At 48.3% G+C, this 16,568-nt stretch overlaps 1 protein-coding gene across 1 annotated transcript in view; it reads right to left on the reverse strand.

Moving 5' to 3' along the window:
• atg9b (autophagy related 9B) overlaps window positions 1–16,568 on the reverse strand; it is a 67,453-nt gene that overhangs the window by 24,342 nt on the left and 26,543 nt on the right. Inside the window, exons 8-9 of the mRNA XM_078536526.1 lie at window positions 5,076–5,255; window positions 2,907–3,152 (exon numbers count right to left, since the gene is read on the reverse strand). Coding sequence (XP_078392652.1) covers window positions 2,907–3,152; window positions 5,076–5,255 — 426 coding nt within the window. The remainder of the gene's footprint in view (window positions 1–2,906; window positions 3,153–5,075; window positions 5,256–16,568) is intronic.

Consider the following 16,568-nt stretch of genomic DNA (forward strand, 5'->3'; position numbering starts at 1 on the left):
CAAATTACCCTGTATCCCATGTGCATTTGCCTTCTTTATAAGTCTCCCATGTGGGACCTTGTCAAAGGCTTTGCTGAAATCCATATAAACTACATCAACTGCACTACCCTCATCTACACACCTGGTCACCTCCTCAAAAAACTCAATCAAATTTGTTAGGCAGACCTCCCTCTGACAAAGCCATGCTGACTATCCCTGATCAAACCTTGCCTCTCCAAGTGGAGATAGATACTCTCCTTCAGAACTTTCTCCAATAGTTTCCCTACCACCAGGGCCGATTAGGGATAAAAAGAGGACTTGCACAGGGAGGCAGGAGAAATAGCAGAGGTATTAAATGAGTACTTTGCATCTGTCTTTACAAAGGAAGAGGATGCTACCCAGGCCGAGTTGAGAGAGGAGGTAACTGGTATACACAAGGAATTTACAATTGAGGAGGAGGAGGTATTAGAAAGGCTATCTTTACTTAACATTGATAAGGTACCGGGACCGGATGAAATGCATCCAAGGGTACTGAGGGAGGTACATTTGTAATTCTCCAGTCTTCCTTAGACACAGGGGTGGTGCCGGAGGACTAGAGAATTGTAAATGTTACACCCTTGTTCAAAAACGGGTGCAAGGATAATGCCGGCAACTACAGACCAGTCAGTTTGACTTCAGTGGTAGGGAAACTTCTGGAAACTATAGTTCAGGACAAAATCAATAGTCACTTAGACAGGTGCAGGATAATGAAGGAAAGCCAGCATGGATCCATTAACAGAAAATCATGTTTAACTAACTTTCTGGAGCTTTTTGAGGAGGAATCAGAGAAGATTGATCGGGGAAATGCTGCTAACGTGGTATACATGGATTTTCAAAAGGAATTTGATACAGTGCCACACAACAACTTGGGGGCAAAATTCTAGCTGATGGAATAAAAGGGAAAGTAGACACTTGGGTAAGAAATTGGCTGAGTGACAGGAAACAGGGAGTAGTGATAAATGGTGGCTTTTCAGATTGGAGGAAGGTTTGTAGTGGAGTTCCCCAGGGGTCAGTGTTGAGACCCTTGCTCTTCCTGATATATATTAATGACCTAGACTGTGGTGTGCAGGGCATGATTTCAAAATCTGTGGATGATGTGAAGATTGGAAATGTTGTCAACTTTGATGAAGATAGTCTTGAACTTCAAAAAACATAAACAAGTTGGTGGATTGGGCAGACAAGTGGCAGATGAAGCTCAATGCAGAGAAGTGTGAGGTGATTCATTTAGGCAGGAAGAATGTGGAGAGACAGTATAAAATAAAGGGAGAAACTCTAAAGGAGGTGCAGGAACAGAGGGACCTCCGTGTATATGTACATAAGTCATTGAAGTGGCAGGGCATGTTGAGAGGGCAGTTAATAAAGTATATGGTATCCTAGGTTTTATTAATAGGGGCATTGAGTACAAGAGTAAGGAGGTCATGTTAAACTTGTATAAGACACTGGTTAGGCCCCATCTGAAGTACTGCATCCAGTTCTGGGCGCCATACTTGAGGAAGGATGTGAAGGCATTGGAGCGAGTACAGAGGAGATTCACAAGAATGATTCCTGGGATAAAGAACTGTAGCAATGAGGATAGATTGGAGAGCTTGGGACTCTTTTCCTTGGAGAAAAGAAGGCCGAGAGTAGGCTTGATAGAGATTTTCAAGATTCTGAGGGGTATGGACAGGGTAAATAGTGAGAAACTGTTCCCATTCAAGAGAACATCAAGAGCTAGAGGATACAGGTTCAAAATAATGGGCAAAAGGAGTAGAAGTTATGTGAGGAAAAAGTTTTTCACCCAGAGGGTGGTTGGAATCTGGAACAAATGACCTGAGAGGGTGGTGGAGGCAGGTTCGATCGAGTTATTCAAAAGGGAATTGGATTGCTACCTGAAAAGAGAGAATGTGCAAGGTTATGTGGATAAGGGAGGGGAGTGAGATTAGGTAGAATACTCTTTCAGTGAGTCAGTGCAGACTCAATGGCCTAAATGGCCTCCTGCTGCACTGTAAAGATTCTGTGATGCTGTAAAGAAAGAGAAGTGTGAGGTGCTATATTTTGGCAGAAGGGATAAGGAGGCAATATAGACTGAATGGCACAGTTCTAAAGAGTGTGCAGGGACAGAGGGACCTGGGACTGCAAGTACATAGATCTTTGAAGGTGGCAGGACATATTGAGCATTAGCAAAAGACATGGGATCTTGAGCTTCATAACTAGAGGATTTGAGTACAAAAGCAGGTAAGTTATGCTGGACCTTTGTAAAGCTCTGCTTAGGCCCCAACTAGAGTATTGTGTCCTGTTCTGGTCACCACACTTTAGGGAGGACCTGACAGCCCTTGAGAGGGTGCAGAGGAGATTTACCAGAATGGTTCCAGGGATGAGGGGTTTTAGCTACAAGGTTAGGTTGGAGAAGTAGGGGTTGTTTTCCTTATAGCAAAGGAGATTGAGGGGAGATTTGATAGAGGGGGACAAGATTATGACAGGTTTAGATGAGGTACACAAAGAAAATCTGTTCCCGCTGGCTGATGGTACAAGGGCTGTGTGGGGAGGAGACAGATTTAAGGTTTTGAGTAAGGGGGCGAATGTAAGGAAGAACTTTTTTACACAGCGAGTGGTAATGACCTGGAACTCACTACCAAGGAGGGTGGTGAAAGCGGAAATGACCAATGATTTCAGATGGAATTTGGATGGGCACTTGAGGGAAATAAACTTGCAGAGCTATGGGGATAGAGCGGGGAAATGGTGACTGGATTGCTCTGTGGAAAACTGGCATAGACTCAATGGGCTGAATGTCCTCCTTCTGCCATAATAATGACTCTATGCAGGTTTACCAGGGTTAAGTTCCTTTCCATAGACTTTCCATCTAACCCGAATGATATTTGTATAATCCGAGGGTATGCCAAGACACTTACGATATTGGTCGACTCGTTGGAGAGCAGTGAGTTGCAGAGTGGTGTGTCAGACAGGAGGTGCTGGGCTGGTGGTCCAGTGGCTGCATCATGTTGCACCTTTTCCTTCAGGTGGCTGATGAAGACCGAGCTGTCCTGGGGTGGGTGCCAGTGTGGATTGGTGATGGTGAAGTGCATGAGGGAGAGTTCAGTCTTCCCATTCTCTGCCTGCTGGTACACTGAGGCTTCCGTCTGGCCTTCTGAGAGCCACTGCCGAGGAAATAAAATCATCATCACAACTGTGTACACTCAACCCAAAGACCCGACATTCAAACCACTCCAACCCAAGGATCCAAAATTTTCAATGGATTCGAGAGAGGCAGTAAACTCTTACCAGCAAAACCCATATCCCAGGAACGAATAAACAGAAAAGTTTAAGCCTTTCGAATAAAAGGACCCAACATTCGAACCATTCCTACTAGATGATGGGAGGTTTTCTCCCCTGTGGTTCTGCCCTCAAGAAGCAGTGAATATGGGTATGTTGGAGTCTGGAGCTAAATCAATTTAAATGGAGGATTGGAAGGAGCTTCCTCAATATATATGTATTGTGACTGACTGACTTTCTGATGACTGTCCCCCAGGTCCAGACCCAGGAAAAGTCCTGGATTAGTGCTAAAACCCAACAGCCTCTGCTCCACCCAAACAACCAAACCAAGAAGACATTATAGAAAGAGAGGGAGAGGCATGTTTCTATAACTCAGTACAAGGCATTGGTACTGCTAAGAGGAGGAGAGGAGGTGGGGCGGGGGGAGAGGAGGCAGGGCATGGGGAGAGGAGGGGAGGCGGGGCAGGGAGGGGAGGCGGGGCGGGGGGAGAGGAGGCGGGGCGGGGGGGAGAGGAGGCGGGGTGGGGGGAGAGGAGGCGGGGTGGGGGGAGGGGAGGCGGGGCAGGGGGAGGGGAGGCGGGGTGGGGGGAGAGGAGGCGGGGCGGGGGGGGGAGAGGAGGCGGGGTGGGGGGAGAGGAGGCGGGGTGGGGGGAGAGGAGGCGGGGTGGGGGGAGAGGAGGCGGGGTGGGGGGAGAGGAGGCGGGGCGGGGGGGGAGAGGAGGCGGGGTGGGGGGGAGAGGAGGCGGGGTGGGGGAGGGGAGGCGGGGCAGGGGGAGGGGAGGCGGGGCAGGGGGAGGGGAGGCGGGGCGGGGGAGAGGAGGCGGGGCGGGGGGGGAGAGGAGGCGGGGCGGGGGGGAGAGGAGGCGGGGTGGGGGGAGAGGAGGCGGGGCAGGGGGAGGGGAGGCGGGGCAGGGGGAGGGGAGGCGGGGCGGGGAGAGGAGGCGGGGCGGGGGGGAGAGGAGGCGGGGGGGAGAGGAGGCGGGGGGGAGAGAAGGCGGGGGGAGAGGAGGCGGGGGGGAGAGAAGGCGGGGGGAGAGGAGGCGGGGTGGGGGGAAGGAGGCGGGGCGGGGGGGAGGGGGAGGCGGGGCGGGGGGGAGAGGAGGCGGGGCGGGGGGGGAGGAGGCGGGGCGGGGGGGGGAGAGAAGGCGGGGGGGAGGAGGCGGGGCGGGGGGGGAGAGGAGGCGGGGCGGGGGGGAGGAGGCGGGGCGGGGGGGAGAGGAGGCGGGGTGGGGGGGAGGAGAAGGCGGGGCAGGGGGATGGCTGGGGGAGAGAGAGTGGGGCGAGGAGAGAGAGGCCGGGTCCTGGTTCCCAAGCTGAGGGAAATTTGGCAGATTAAAGACGAGAAGGTTGAATTCAGGAAGAGGCAGTTGCCTTTTAAAGCACTGCTTGTGGGTCAGGAGGTGCTGGAGTGTTTCCACTAGGCCCTGGAAGCTACTCAGTAAACCCTGTCCCACAGTCCAGCTGCTCAATGCTGCTCCCAACCCCACCCTCGCTTTCAATACACCCACCTCCCCTGTGACCCCTGTGAGGCAGACTTTACGCCAAGAGGCCTCGAGCCTTCCAATCAGGCTGTCCATGGGTGGGAGTCCAACTGAAAAAACATTCAAGGAACCCTGCAGAACAATCCGGAAACCAGTTTTTCTGCATTAACTGACCTGGCCACAGCCCCATGGCACAGGGCTCACCACCAGGTTAAAGTCCAGGCCACGGAGCCTGTGTATTTACCCAGGAATGGGAGGCTTTGCAGAGTAAATGTGAGGGACGGGCACAGGATCCGAACTGTGTCCATGACTGTAGCTCTCACATACCATTGGGTTCCCGTGCTTCCGAACGTCCATCTGTGCAAAGGAGCAGATATCACCCACTCCGACCACCTCCACTGAGAAGTTCCGGAAAAAGTCGATGATCTCCAAGGATTTCGGACGCAAGGAGAAGATCAGCACGAAGGGAGTGATGATAGGACTGAGCAACTCCTCCAGAATAAATACCTGAAAAAGACCAAAGGGATTGAGGTTCACTCAGACTCACCCCAATATCACACAGTGAGAGTCAGTCAGTCAGACCCTAATATCACACAGTGAGAGTCAGTCAGTCAGACCCTAATATCACACAGTGAGAGTCAGTCATTCAGACCTTAATATCACAGTGACAGTCAGTCAGACTCACCCCAATGTCACACAGCGAGGGTCAATCAGTCAGACCCTAATAGCACATGGTAAGGGTCAGTCACTCAGACCCTAATATCACACAATGAGAGTCAGTCAGTCAGACCCTAATATCACACAGTGAGAGTCAGACAGACTCACCCCAATATCACACAGGGAGGGTCAGTCAGTCAGACCCTAATATCACACAGCGAGAGTCTGTCAGTCAGACCCTAATATCACACAGCGAGGGTCAGTCAGTCAGACCCTAATATCACATGGTGAGGGTCAGTCACTCAGACCCTAATATCACACAGTGAGAGTCAGTCAGTCCGACCCTAATATCACACAGTGAGAGTCAGTCAGACTCACCCCAATGTCACACAGTGAGAGTCAGTCAGTCAGACCCCAATATCACACAGTAAGGGTCAGTCAGTCAGACCCTAATATCACATGGTGAGGGTCAGTCAGTCAGACCCTAATATCACACGGTGAGGGTCAGTCAGTCAGACCCTATTATCACATGGTAAGGGTCAGTCACTCAGACCCTAATATCAAACAGTGAGAGTTAGTCAGTCAGACCCTAATATCACACAGTGAGAGTCAGTCAGACTCACCCAAATGTCACACAGTGAGAGTCAGTCAGTCAGACCCCAATATCACACAGTAAGGGTCAGTCAGTCAGACCCTAATATCACACGGTGAGGGTCAGTCAGTCAGATCCTAATATCACATGGTGAGGGTCAGTCAGTCAGACCCCAATATCACACAGTGAGAGTCAGTCAGTCAGACCCTAATATCACACAGGGAGGATCAGTCAGTCAGACCCTAATATCACACAGTGAGAGTCAGTCAGTCAGACCCCAATATCACACAGTGAGAGTCAGTCAGACTCACCCCAATGTCACACAGTGAGAGTCAGTCAGTCAGACCCCAATATCACACAGTGAGAGTCAGTCAGTCAGACCCCAATATCACACACTGAGAGTCAGTCAGTCAGACCCTAATATCACACAGTGAGGGTCAGTCAGACTCACCCCAATATCACACAGTGAGAGTCAGTCAGTCAGACCCCAATATCACACAGTAAGGGTCAGTCAGTCAGACCCTAATATCACACGGTGAGGGTCAGTCAGTCAGATCCTAATATCACATGGTGAGGGTCAGTCAGTCAGACCCCAATATCACACAGTGAGAGTCAGTCAGTCAGACCCTAATATCACACAGGGAGGATCAGTCAGTCAGACCCTAATATCACACAGTGAGAGTCAGTCAGTCAGACCCCAGTATCACACAGTGAGAGTCAGTCAGACTCACCCCAATGTCACACAGTGAGAGTCAGTCAGTCAGACCCCAATATCACACAGTGAGAGTCAGTCAGTCAGACCCCAATATCACACACTGAGAGTCAGTCAGTCAGACCCTAATATCACACAGGGAGGATCAGTCAGTCAGACCCTAATATCACACAGTGAGAGTCAGTCAGTCAGACCCCAATATCACACAGTGAGAGTCAGACAGACTCACCCCAATATCACACAATGAGGGTCAGAGAGACTCACCCCAATATCACACAGTGAGGGTCAGTCAGTCAGACCCCAATATCACACGGTGAGAGTCAGTCAGTCAGGTCCCAATATCACACAGTGAGAGTCAGTCAGTCAGGTCCCAATATCACACAGTGAAAGTCAGTCAGATCCTAATACCACACAGTGAGAGTCAATCAGACTCACCCCAATATCACACAGTGAGGGTCAGTCACTCAGACCCTAATATCACACGGTGAGTCAGTCAGACTCACCCCAATATCACACAGTGAGGGTCAGTCAGACTCACCCCAATATCACACAGTGAGAGTCACTCAGTCAGACCCTAATATCACACAATGAGGGTCAGACAGGCTCACCCCAATATCACACAGTGAGGGTCAGTCAGACTCACCCCAATATCACACAGTGAGGGTCAGAGAGACTCACCCCAATATTACACGGTGAGAGTCAGTCAGATCCGCTCCAGTATCCAGGGCCGTCCCTAGTCGGGTGCGTGGCCTGGGACAAATCCCACTGCTTGGGTCCCCCGTAACGTTTTTATACAGGTTCAATATTGACAGTGCCCAGCTGTATAATTACAATGTAGTTATGTTTTATTGTACTTCTTATGTATAATTTTAATGAAGTTCATATAATTTAAAAAAGCCTCACCAATCACAATCCGTGTCGTGCAGCATAGATTCTGAAATCTGCTTTCCCAGACTAGCTTGCAGCAAACTCTGCTATCAGATCATGTAATCCAGGTTAGTCAATGGACAGAGTTGTCAGTCCACCCAGCCTATCCTGAGACATAGTTGTCCTCAGGTTGTTCTTTATCATTTTAATCTGGAAAAACTTCGCTGCCCTGAAGCCACTGTGACTGGGATTGTCAGCAAAAGCCTGTCCTCCATTGCCGTGTTTGGGAAGGAACCTTCCAGTGTTTTAAGAAACTGAAGGGCTTGAAGTGCAGGATTGTTCCGTGAGGGATGGATCCTTGTAGGACCCGAAGCTCTGAGAAAAGATCCGCACCATGGAGATTGTGAGATTCTTTGTCAGACAATGCAATGCCTGATTCCACGCTCCACTTTCTCATGTCACCTTCTGTCATTCCTCGGAGTTTTTTCACATCATAAAGAAAACCAAAATTGTTGGCGTATACTTGCATTTGTCCCAATCGTGTGGTCAGTAACACGAGGACCTGATCCACAATGACCAGGAAGTAATGGCTTTCAAATACTTCCTCGAGCGAATTCTCCGGCTCCTCCTCACCTCTCTTTTGTTTCACACGTTCTCTGAACGTCCGTTTCAGCTGCTATTTCTGTTGCCGTGTTCTTGGCTGAGGTAAACCCAGTGTTCCTGTATTGCTGCAGAAAGTCAATGAGTCCTTTGAGGTGTGTGATAGCCACGTCAAGTTGCATTTGCCTGGATTGAAGTGTCTTGCTCACAGTGTTTACGGCAAACATGACGTCGTATCACACAACCATTGCAAATTTCAAAATTTTCCAGTTTGTAGTTGACCAAGGACTCGACCACACTTTTAACTTTTGAGTCGTTGAATTCTTCAGCAACTTTAAGCAAGGCGTTCCTGATATCACTTGCCTGGTAACGCACTGCTTTCGCACTCCACTCAACACTACCACCTAGTGCCTGACAATGGCTTTGGAGTTAGAGAGGGAGCACTTACTCTCAATATTTGCCATCTGTTATTTGAAGCTGCAAGTAGATTGTAAGTTTGCTGTACACTCCAAAAAATGTCATGGATTTAGAACTACACTTTGCCAACCATAGCTGACGAATCAGTGCTCCTCCATGTTGAACACCACTTGGAGGAAGCACTGAGGGTGGCAAGGGTGCAGAATGTACTCTGGGTGGGGGACTTCAATGTCCATCACCAAAAGTGGCTCAGTAGCACCACTACTGACCGAGCTGGCTGAGTCCTAAAGGACATAGCTGCTAGACTGAGTCTGCGGCAGGTGGTGAGGGAAACAACAAGAGGGAAAAACATACCTGACCTCATCCTCACCAACCTGCCTGCCACAGATGTATCTGTCCATGACAGTATCGGTAGGAGTGACCACTGCACAGTCCTTGTGGGGAGGAAGTCCTGTCTTCACATTGAGAATGCCCTCCATTGTATTATGTGGCACTACCATGGCACTAAATGGGATAGATTTCAAATAGACCTAGCAACTCAAGACTGGGCAACCACAAGGCCCTGTGGACAAGCAGCAGCAACAGAATTGTACATGAACACAATCTGTAACCTCAAGGCCTGGCATATCTCCCACGCTACAATTAAAACCAAGCCAGGGGTCAACCTTGGTTCAATGAAGAGTGCAGGAGGGCATGCCAGGAGCAGCACCAGGCATACCTAAAAATAAGGTGTCAACCTGGTGAAGCTCCAACACAGGACTACTTGCATGCCAAACAGCATAAGCAGCAAGTGATAAAACTAAGCAATTCCACAGCCAACGGATCAGACCTAAGCTCTGTAGTCCTGCCACATCCAGCCGTGAATGGTGGTGGGCAATTAAACAACTCACTGGAGGAGGAGGCTCCACAAATATCCCGATCCTCAATGATGGGGGAGCCCAGCACATCAGTGCAAAAGCTAAGGCTGAAGCATTTGCTCTAATCTTTAAGCAGAAGTGTCGAGTGGATGATGCATCTCGGCCTCCTCCAGAGGTCCCCAGCATCACAGATGCCAGTCTTCAGCCAATTCGATTCACTCAAGTGATATCAAGAAATGGCTGAAGGCACTGGATACTGCAAAGTCTATGGACCATAACAATATTCCGGCAATAGTAGTGAAGATTTGTGCTCCAGAATTAGCCGTGCCCCTAGCCAAGCTGTTCCAGTGCAGCTACAACACTGGCATCTATCCGGCTATGTGGAAAATTGCCTAAGTACATCCTGTACACAACAAGCAGGACAAATTCAACCCGGCCAATTACCGCCCCATCAGTCTACTCTCAATCATCAGTAAAATGACAATAGGCGTAATAAATGGTGCTATCAAGTGACAATTCCTTAGCAATAACCTGCTCACTGAGGCTCAGTTTGGGTTCCGCTGGAGCCACTCAGCTTCTGACCTCATTACAGCCTTGGTTCAAACATGGACAAAAGGACTGAACTCCCGAGGTGAGGTAAGAGTGACTGCCCTTGACACCAAGGCAGCATTTGACTGAGTGTGGCATCAAGGAGCCCTAGCAAAACTGGAGTCAATGGGAATCAGGGGGAAAACTCTCCACTAGTTGGAGTCATACCTAGCACAAAAGAAGATGGTTGTAGTTGTTGGAGGTCAGTCATCTCAGCTCCAGGACATCACTGCAGGAGTTCCTCAGGGTAGTGTCCTAGGCCCAACCATCTTCAGCTGCTTCATCAATGATCTTCCTTCCATCATAAGGTCAGAAGTGGGGATGCTCGCTGATGATTGCACAATGTTCAGCATCATTCGCAACTCCTCAGATACTGAAGCAGTCCATGTCCAAATGCAACAAGACATGGACAATATCTAGGCTTGGGCTGACAAGTGGCAAGTAACATTCAGGCTGCACAAGTGCCAGGCAATGACCATCTCCAACAAGAGAGAATCTAACCATCTCCCCCTGATGTTCAATGGCATTACCAACACTGAATCCCCCACTATCAACAGCCTGGGGGTTACCATTGACCAGAAACTGAACTGGACTAGCCATATAAATACTGTGGCTACAAGAGCAGTTCAGAGGCTAGGAATCCTGTGGTGAGTAACTCAACTCCTGACTCCCCAAAGCCTGTCCACCATCTACAAGGCACAAGTCAGGAGTGTGATGGAATATTCCCCACTGGCCTGGATGAGTGCAGCTCCCACGACACTCAAGAAGCTTGACACCATCCAGGACAAAGCAGCCTGCTTGATTTGCACCCCATCCACAAACATTCACTCCCTCCACCACCAATGCACAGTGCCAGCAGTGTGTACCATCTACAAGATGCAATGCAGAAACTCACCAAAGCTCCTTAGACAGCACCTTCCAAACCCACAACCACTACCATCTAGAAGGACGAGGGCAGCAGATCGATGGGAACATCACCACCTGGAAGTTTCCCTCCAAACCACTCACCATCTTGACTTGGAAATATATCGCTGCTCTTTCACTGTTACTGGGTCAAAATCCTGGAACTCCCTCCCTAACAGCACTGTGGATGTACCTACACCACATGGACTGTAGTGGTTCAAGAAGGCAGCTCACCACCACCTTCTCAAGGGCAACTAGGGATGGGCAATAAATGCTGGCCTAGCCTGTGACACCCACATCCCATGAATGAAAAAAAACCTCCCAATACCAGATTTGAGTTGTGGCAGCCACATGAAGTGAAAAAAGCTCGGTGGTTGAGTTGAAGGACGCCTGTAGGCCTTGTTTTGGCCCTTTATATTTTCTCCATTGTCGTATCCCTGCCCCCCCTACAATCAGTAACAGGGGCCAAGTCCATCCATCACGGCCATGGGAGAACCTGACAGTCTTTGTCCACTTTTGTCTTGAACCAGAAGAAAGTCAACAAAGTTCTCCCTTCCCTTCACTTCTTCAGAAGTCAAGTCAACATAACAAAGCACAAGGGACATCAGCTCATGGTGGCTCAGGCCAGGAGTACTGCCAAGAAAAATTGCCAAGTATTTTGCAGTCTTCACCTTTTCAATAATGTTTTTCTTCAGCTGTAGCGCAATCATGGAGATTAGCTCATGTTGAATACGAGATCCAAGATAATGGTCATGGGTTTCTTTGTTTTTGATATGTCGGACATGTTCTTGCATCGTAGGATCGAATTTAGCTGTCATCTCAATTAATCCCAGAAAGCTGACATTGTTATGTTCATAAAGCCTTGGCATTTGTTCCACGAAATGCTGAGTTATGATCAGCTAGGTACTGCACAACTGCTAGAATATGTGCCTACAGTGATTGCCAATGCTTCTTCTCTCTGTGCGTACACATCCACTGTCTTCATTGCAGAAAATCTTGGCTTTATTTCCATCCATTTTGAATATGTTCATTAGGTAATTGGTGATATTTCAATCTGTCATTGATATGCTTCCAGTCACTGCAGCCTTCCTTTATTAATTTCAGCTGGACAATTTGCAGCAGAAGCAAATAGCTGCATCAGATTTCTTTTGAGTACGCCAGTCAATTTCTTTCAACCTTTTCTCCATTTGGCATTCTCCATGTGTGTAAATCTTCTGAATAGTTACGATTCTCATTATTCTTTGGAAAGGCATAGTTACCAGTTATTTTCACAGGCCCTCTCTCTCCACTAAAATGTCTATCGTATTGTTGTCGACTAAATTTGGCCAATTTGCTGGATCATACATTTCTTTTTCAGTGGAAATAGCATCGGAAGTATTGGCTATTTCATCAACCTCTGGACATTTTGCACTAATGTCCTTTACCTCAGCTGTGGTGGTACATTCACTGGAGTGCATTAATTCAGCATTTCCCTCACCAGCCAAAGCACTTTTAAAAAACATGAACTTTTCCAGTGAACCTTGCAGGGTCTTATCCATTTCATCTCTCTCCTTTTTTCTCCTATCTTTTCTCCACATCTGAGCTATGCTTTCTCCATTTGTCTCTGACTTTGCTAGTGCTAGCCATTGTATTCTAAATAACAATAGGGCCGCTCCTCTGCATTAATTAAACCTACACATTCAAACTAAACCGCAAACGAAAGGTTACCCTGACAGGGGATTCTGGTTCTGTCCCCACGTTGAGTGCGATCCTGTGAGAAATGAAAGACTTCACTTCCCAGGTGCCTATTGCCTCACTACCCACAGTGGGTTTTTTTTAAAAACACAAGTACACATTCGCAAACACGCATAGACTCTGATGGGTGTGTGCAAAGTATTACATCTGACACCGTGATGTTGAAGTGTGGGGTCCCCCAAAGTGCGGGACCCGGGGTGGGCACCCTGATTCGCCATTCCCTCGGGGCGGTCCTGCCAATATCATACAGTGAGGGTCAGTCAGACATACCCCAATATCATACAGTGAGGGTCAGTCAGACATACCCCAATGTCACACAGTGAGGGTCAGTCAGACATACCCCAATGTCACACAGTGAGGGTCAGTCAGACATACCCCAATGTCACACAGTGAGCGTCAGTCAGACATACCCCAATATCATACAGTGAGGGTCAGTCAGACATACCCCAATATCATACAGTGAGGGTCAGTCAGACATACCCCAATATCACACAGTGAGGGTCAGTCAGACATACCCCAATATCATACAGTGAGGGTCAGTCAGACACGTCCTAATGTCACACAGTGAGGGTCAGTCAGACACACCCCAATATCACACAGTGAGGGTCAGTCAGACATACCCCAATATCATACAGTGAGGGTCAGTCAGACACACCCTAATGTCATACAGTGAGCGTCAGTTAAGTCTTTCCTTCTTTACAGCTCTCACTGTTTGTTAAGTGAGCCCAATGTAATGTCCTAACTCCCAAATTCCAGGCACCCTAAACCAACCTCACACATTCCAACCCACTGTACTGAGGTGTTTCTTATTTAATTTGTTCTGAGGAACTGTGTGATTGAGGTCTCAGACCCACAGATAAAACTTGCTTTAGTTTTAGTTCTACATAATGTAGAACTGCAGTTACTTTGTAGACTGGATAGGGTCCTTTCCCCAAACTAAACCAATTGGGATAATGCAGCAGTTTTCATGGTCACTTTTTCCTGTGCCAGCTGACACATTACCAGAAGGCAGGCCGCCCTCAGAGCAAGTAGAGAATGGGCAATGAATCCAGCATTGTCAGCAAGGCCCACGTTCCAAGAATAAATTATTTATCAAGTTCAATTTGACAACTTGCTCTGAAGAAACATGAACTCTCATCCTGTGGATTCCTAGTCCAGTACCAGAGCCAAGAGGCTGCCAGACCTCTTTCTGAAGGTTTTTGTTCAGAGCTTAGATTACAAAAATATAAAGGTCACTCTGTACAAAATGCTGCAGATGAGGCTTGAGCAGGCAACAGTCAGGTTTCCAGACCTGAACATGTTGGTATTAAAAAGAGACTTGCTGTTGAAGATTTTTGTCTTGCAGGCATTAGGACAGATGCGCAAGAAATTTAAAATTTTTTTTATTTATTCATAGGATGTGGGCGTCGCTGGCTGGGCCAGCATTTATTGCCCATCCCTAGTTGCCCTTGAGAAGGTGGTGGTGAGCTGCCTTCTTGAACCGCTGCAGTCCATGTGGTGCAGGTACACCCACAGTGCTGTTAGGGAGGGAGTTCCAGGATTTTAACCCAGTGACAGTGAAGGAACGGCGATATATTTCCAAGTCAGGATGGTGAGTGACTTGGAGGGGAACTTCCAGGTGGTGGCGTTCCCAACTATCTGCTGCCCTTGTCCTTCTAGATGGTAGTAGTCATGGTTTGGAAGGTGCTGTTTAAGAAGACTTGGTGAATTCCTGCTGTGCATCTTGTAGATGGTACACACTGCTGCTACTGTGCGTCGGTGGTGGAGGGAGTGAATGTTTGTGGATGTGGTGCCAATCAAGCAGACTGCTTTGTCCTGGATGGTGTCAAGCTTCTTCAGTGTTGTGGGGGTTGCCCTCATCCAGGCAACTGGGCAGTATTCCATCACACTCTTGACTTGTGCCTTGTAGATGGTGGACAGGCTTTGGGGAGTCAGAAGATGAGTTACTCATCGCAGGATTCCTAGCCTCTGACCTGTTCTTGCAGCCACCGTATTTATATGGTGAGTCCAGTTCAGTTTCTGGTCAATGGTAACCCCCATGGTGTTGATAGTGGGGGATTCAGTGATAGTAATGCCATTGAACATCAAGGGGCAATGGTTAGATTCTCTCTTGTTAGAGATTGTCGTTGCCTGACATTTGTGTGGCACAAATGTTACATGCCACTTGTCAGCCCAAGCCTGGATATTGTCCAAGACTTGCTGCATTTGGACATGGACTGCTTCAGTATCTGTGGAATCACGAATGGTGAACATTGTGCAATCATCAACGAACATCCCCACTTCTGACCTTATGATGGAAGGAAGGTCATTGATGAAGCAGCTGAAGACGGTTGGGCCGAGGACACTACCTGACGAACTCCTGCAGTGATGTCCTGGAGCTGAGGTGACTGACCTCCAACAACCACAACCATCTTCCTTTGTGCTAGCTATGTTGACTCCAACCAGCAGAGAGCTTTCCTCCTCATTCCCAATGACTATTTTTACTAGGGCTCCTTGATGCCACACTTGGTCAAATGTGGCCTTGATGTCAAAGGCAGTTACTCTTACCTCACCTCGGGAGTTCAGCTCTTTTGTCCATGTTTGAACCAAGGCTGTAATGAGGTCAGGAGCTGAGTGGCCCTGGCAGAATCCAAACTGGGCATCAGTGAGCCGGTTATTGCTAAGCAATTGCCGCTTGATAGCGCTATTGATGACCCCTTCCATTACTTTAGTGATGATCGAGAGTAGACTGATGGGGCGGTAATTGGCCAGGTTGGATTTGTCCTGCTTTTTGTGTACAGGACATACCTGGGCAATTTTCCACATAGCCGGGTAGATAACACTAATAGTAAAACAAACAACAATTTGAACTGCATGAGAAGACGGTGCTGAATGGTTGGCAAGTGAACTCTGGTTGGTAGAGGTGCTGCCATGGAGAATGCACCAGGGAACAGTTAACTGCCAAGCTTGTGCTTAAATTCAAACCAAGCAGATTTACTGATTGGTGAAGGCATTGCCATGGGGAATGAACCAGGGAATGGCTGACCCTCAAGCTTTTTGTTTAGTTGAAAAAGGTGCAATGCATGGTCATGCTCCATCTGTCTGCCAAGGACAGGGCCCTGTGTGTGAATATATGTAGCTTCCAGCATAAGTGAGCCACACTGCAAGCCTCATTGATAATCTCAAATTGGTTGTTAGTGTAATTCTTAGTACAATCAAGTTTGCGTAGCACGTGTAGTCCAATTGCAGTATCACATCTGATGTTGGACACAATGTTCGGAGTTTTGCAAGCATGGTTGCTTGCTGGTTGAGTACGGTCAGTGCTTAGCCTGTTGTGAACAGCTGAAGGGACATTTGACATGATCCACCAGGTGTTGGGATGTACGGCCTACATACCCGGCATCACACTGGCACTGAAATTCATTCACGATATTACTCATTTGTGTGGGAGGCAGAATGTGTTTTGACCTGATGGAAACATCCTGTTAGTGAGGAACACCACTCGTGTTGCTACTGCATAGTAACAATGTGAAACATCTAACTTCACCTATTACTCAAATGTTTGAGATACCTTATCCTTCCAGGGTAATCTGAGGTACACTGGGCACTTTTCAGGACCTAAAATGGCGGCCTTAGGCCCATTCATGAGTCTGTATGATACACAGCGAGCAATGATCTGACCAGGGTAGCCATTATCCCTCAGGATGTTTTTGGTGCCCCTTATTTTAGAATCAAGTTTGTACAGAGAGCAAGTGGCCTGGGCACTGTTTACGAGGTTGTCAATAAGGCCAATCTTATTATGCGTAGAGCTGCAGGAACTCCAATGCATATACTGACCAGTGAAGGTAGGCTTGCGGTAGACAGTAGTAGAGAACCCATTAACAGGTTTCTCAACTAGCACGTTGAGGAAAGGG

This window comes from Cetorhinus maximus, unplaced genomic scaffold (genome assembly GCF_964194155.1).
Source record: "Cetorhinus maximus unplaced genomic scaffold, sCetMax3.hap1.1 HAP1_SCAFFOLD_1279, whole genome shotgun sequence".
NCBI lineage: Eukaryota > Metazoa > Chordata > Chondrichthyes > Lamniformes > Cetorhinidae > Cetorhinus > Cetorhinus maximus.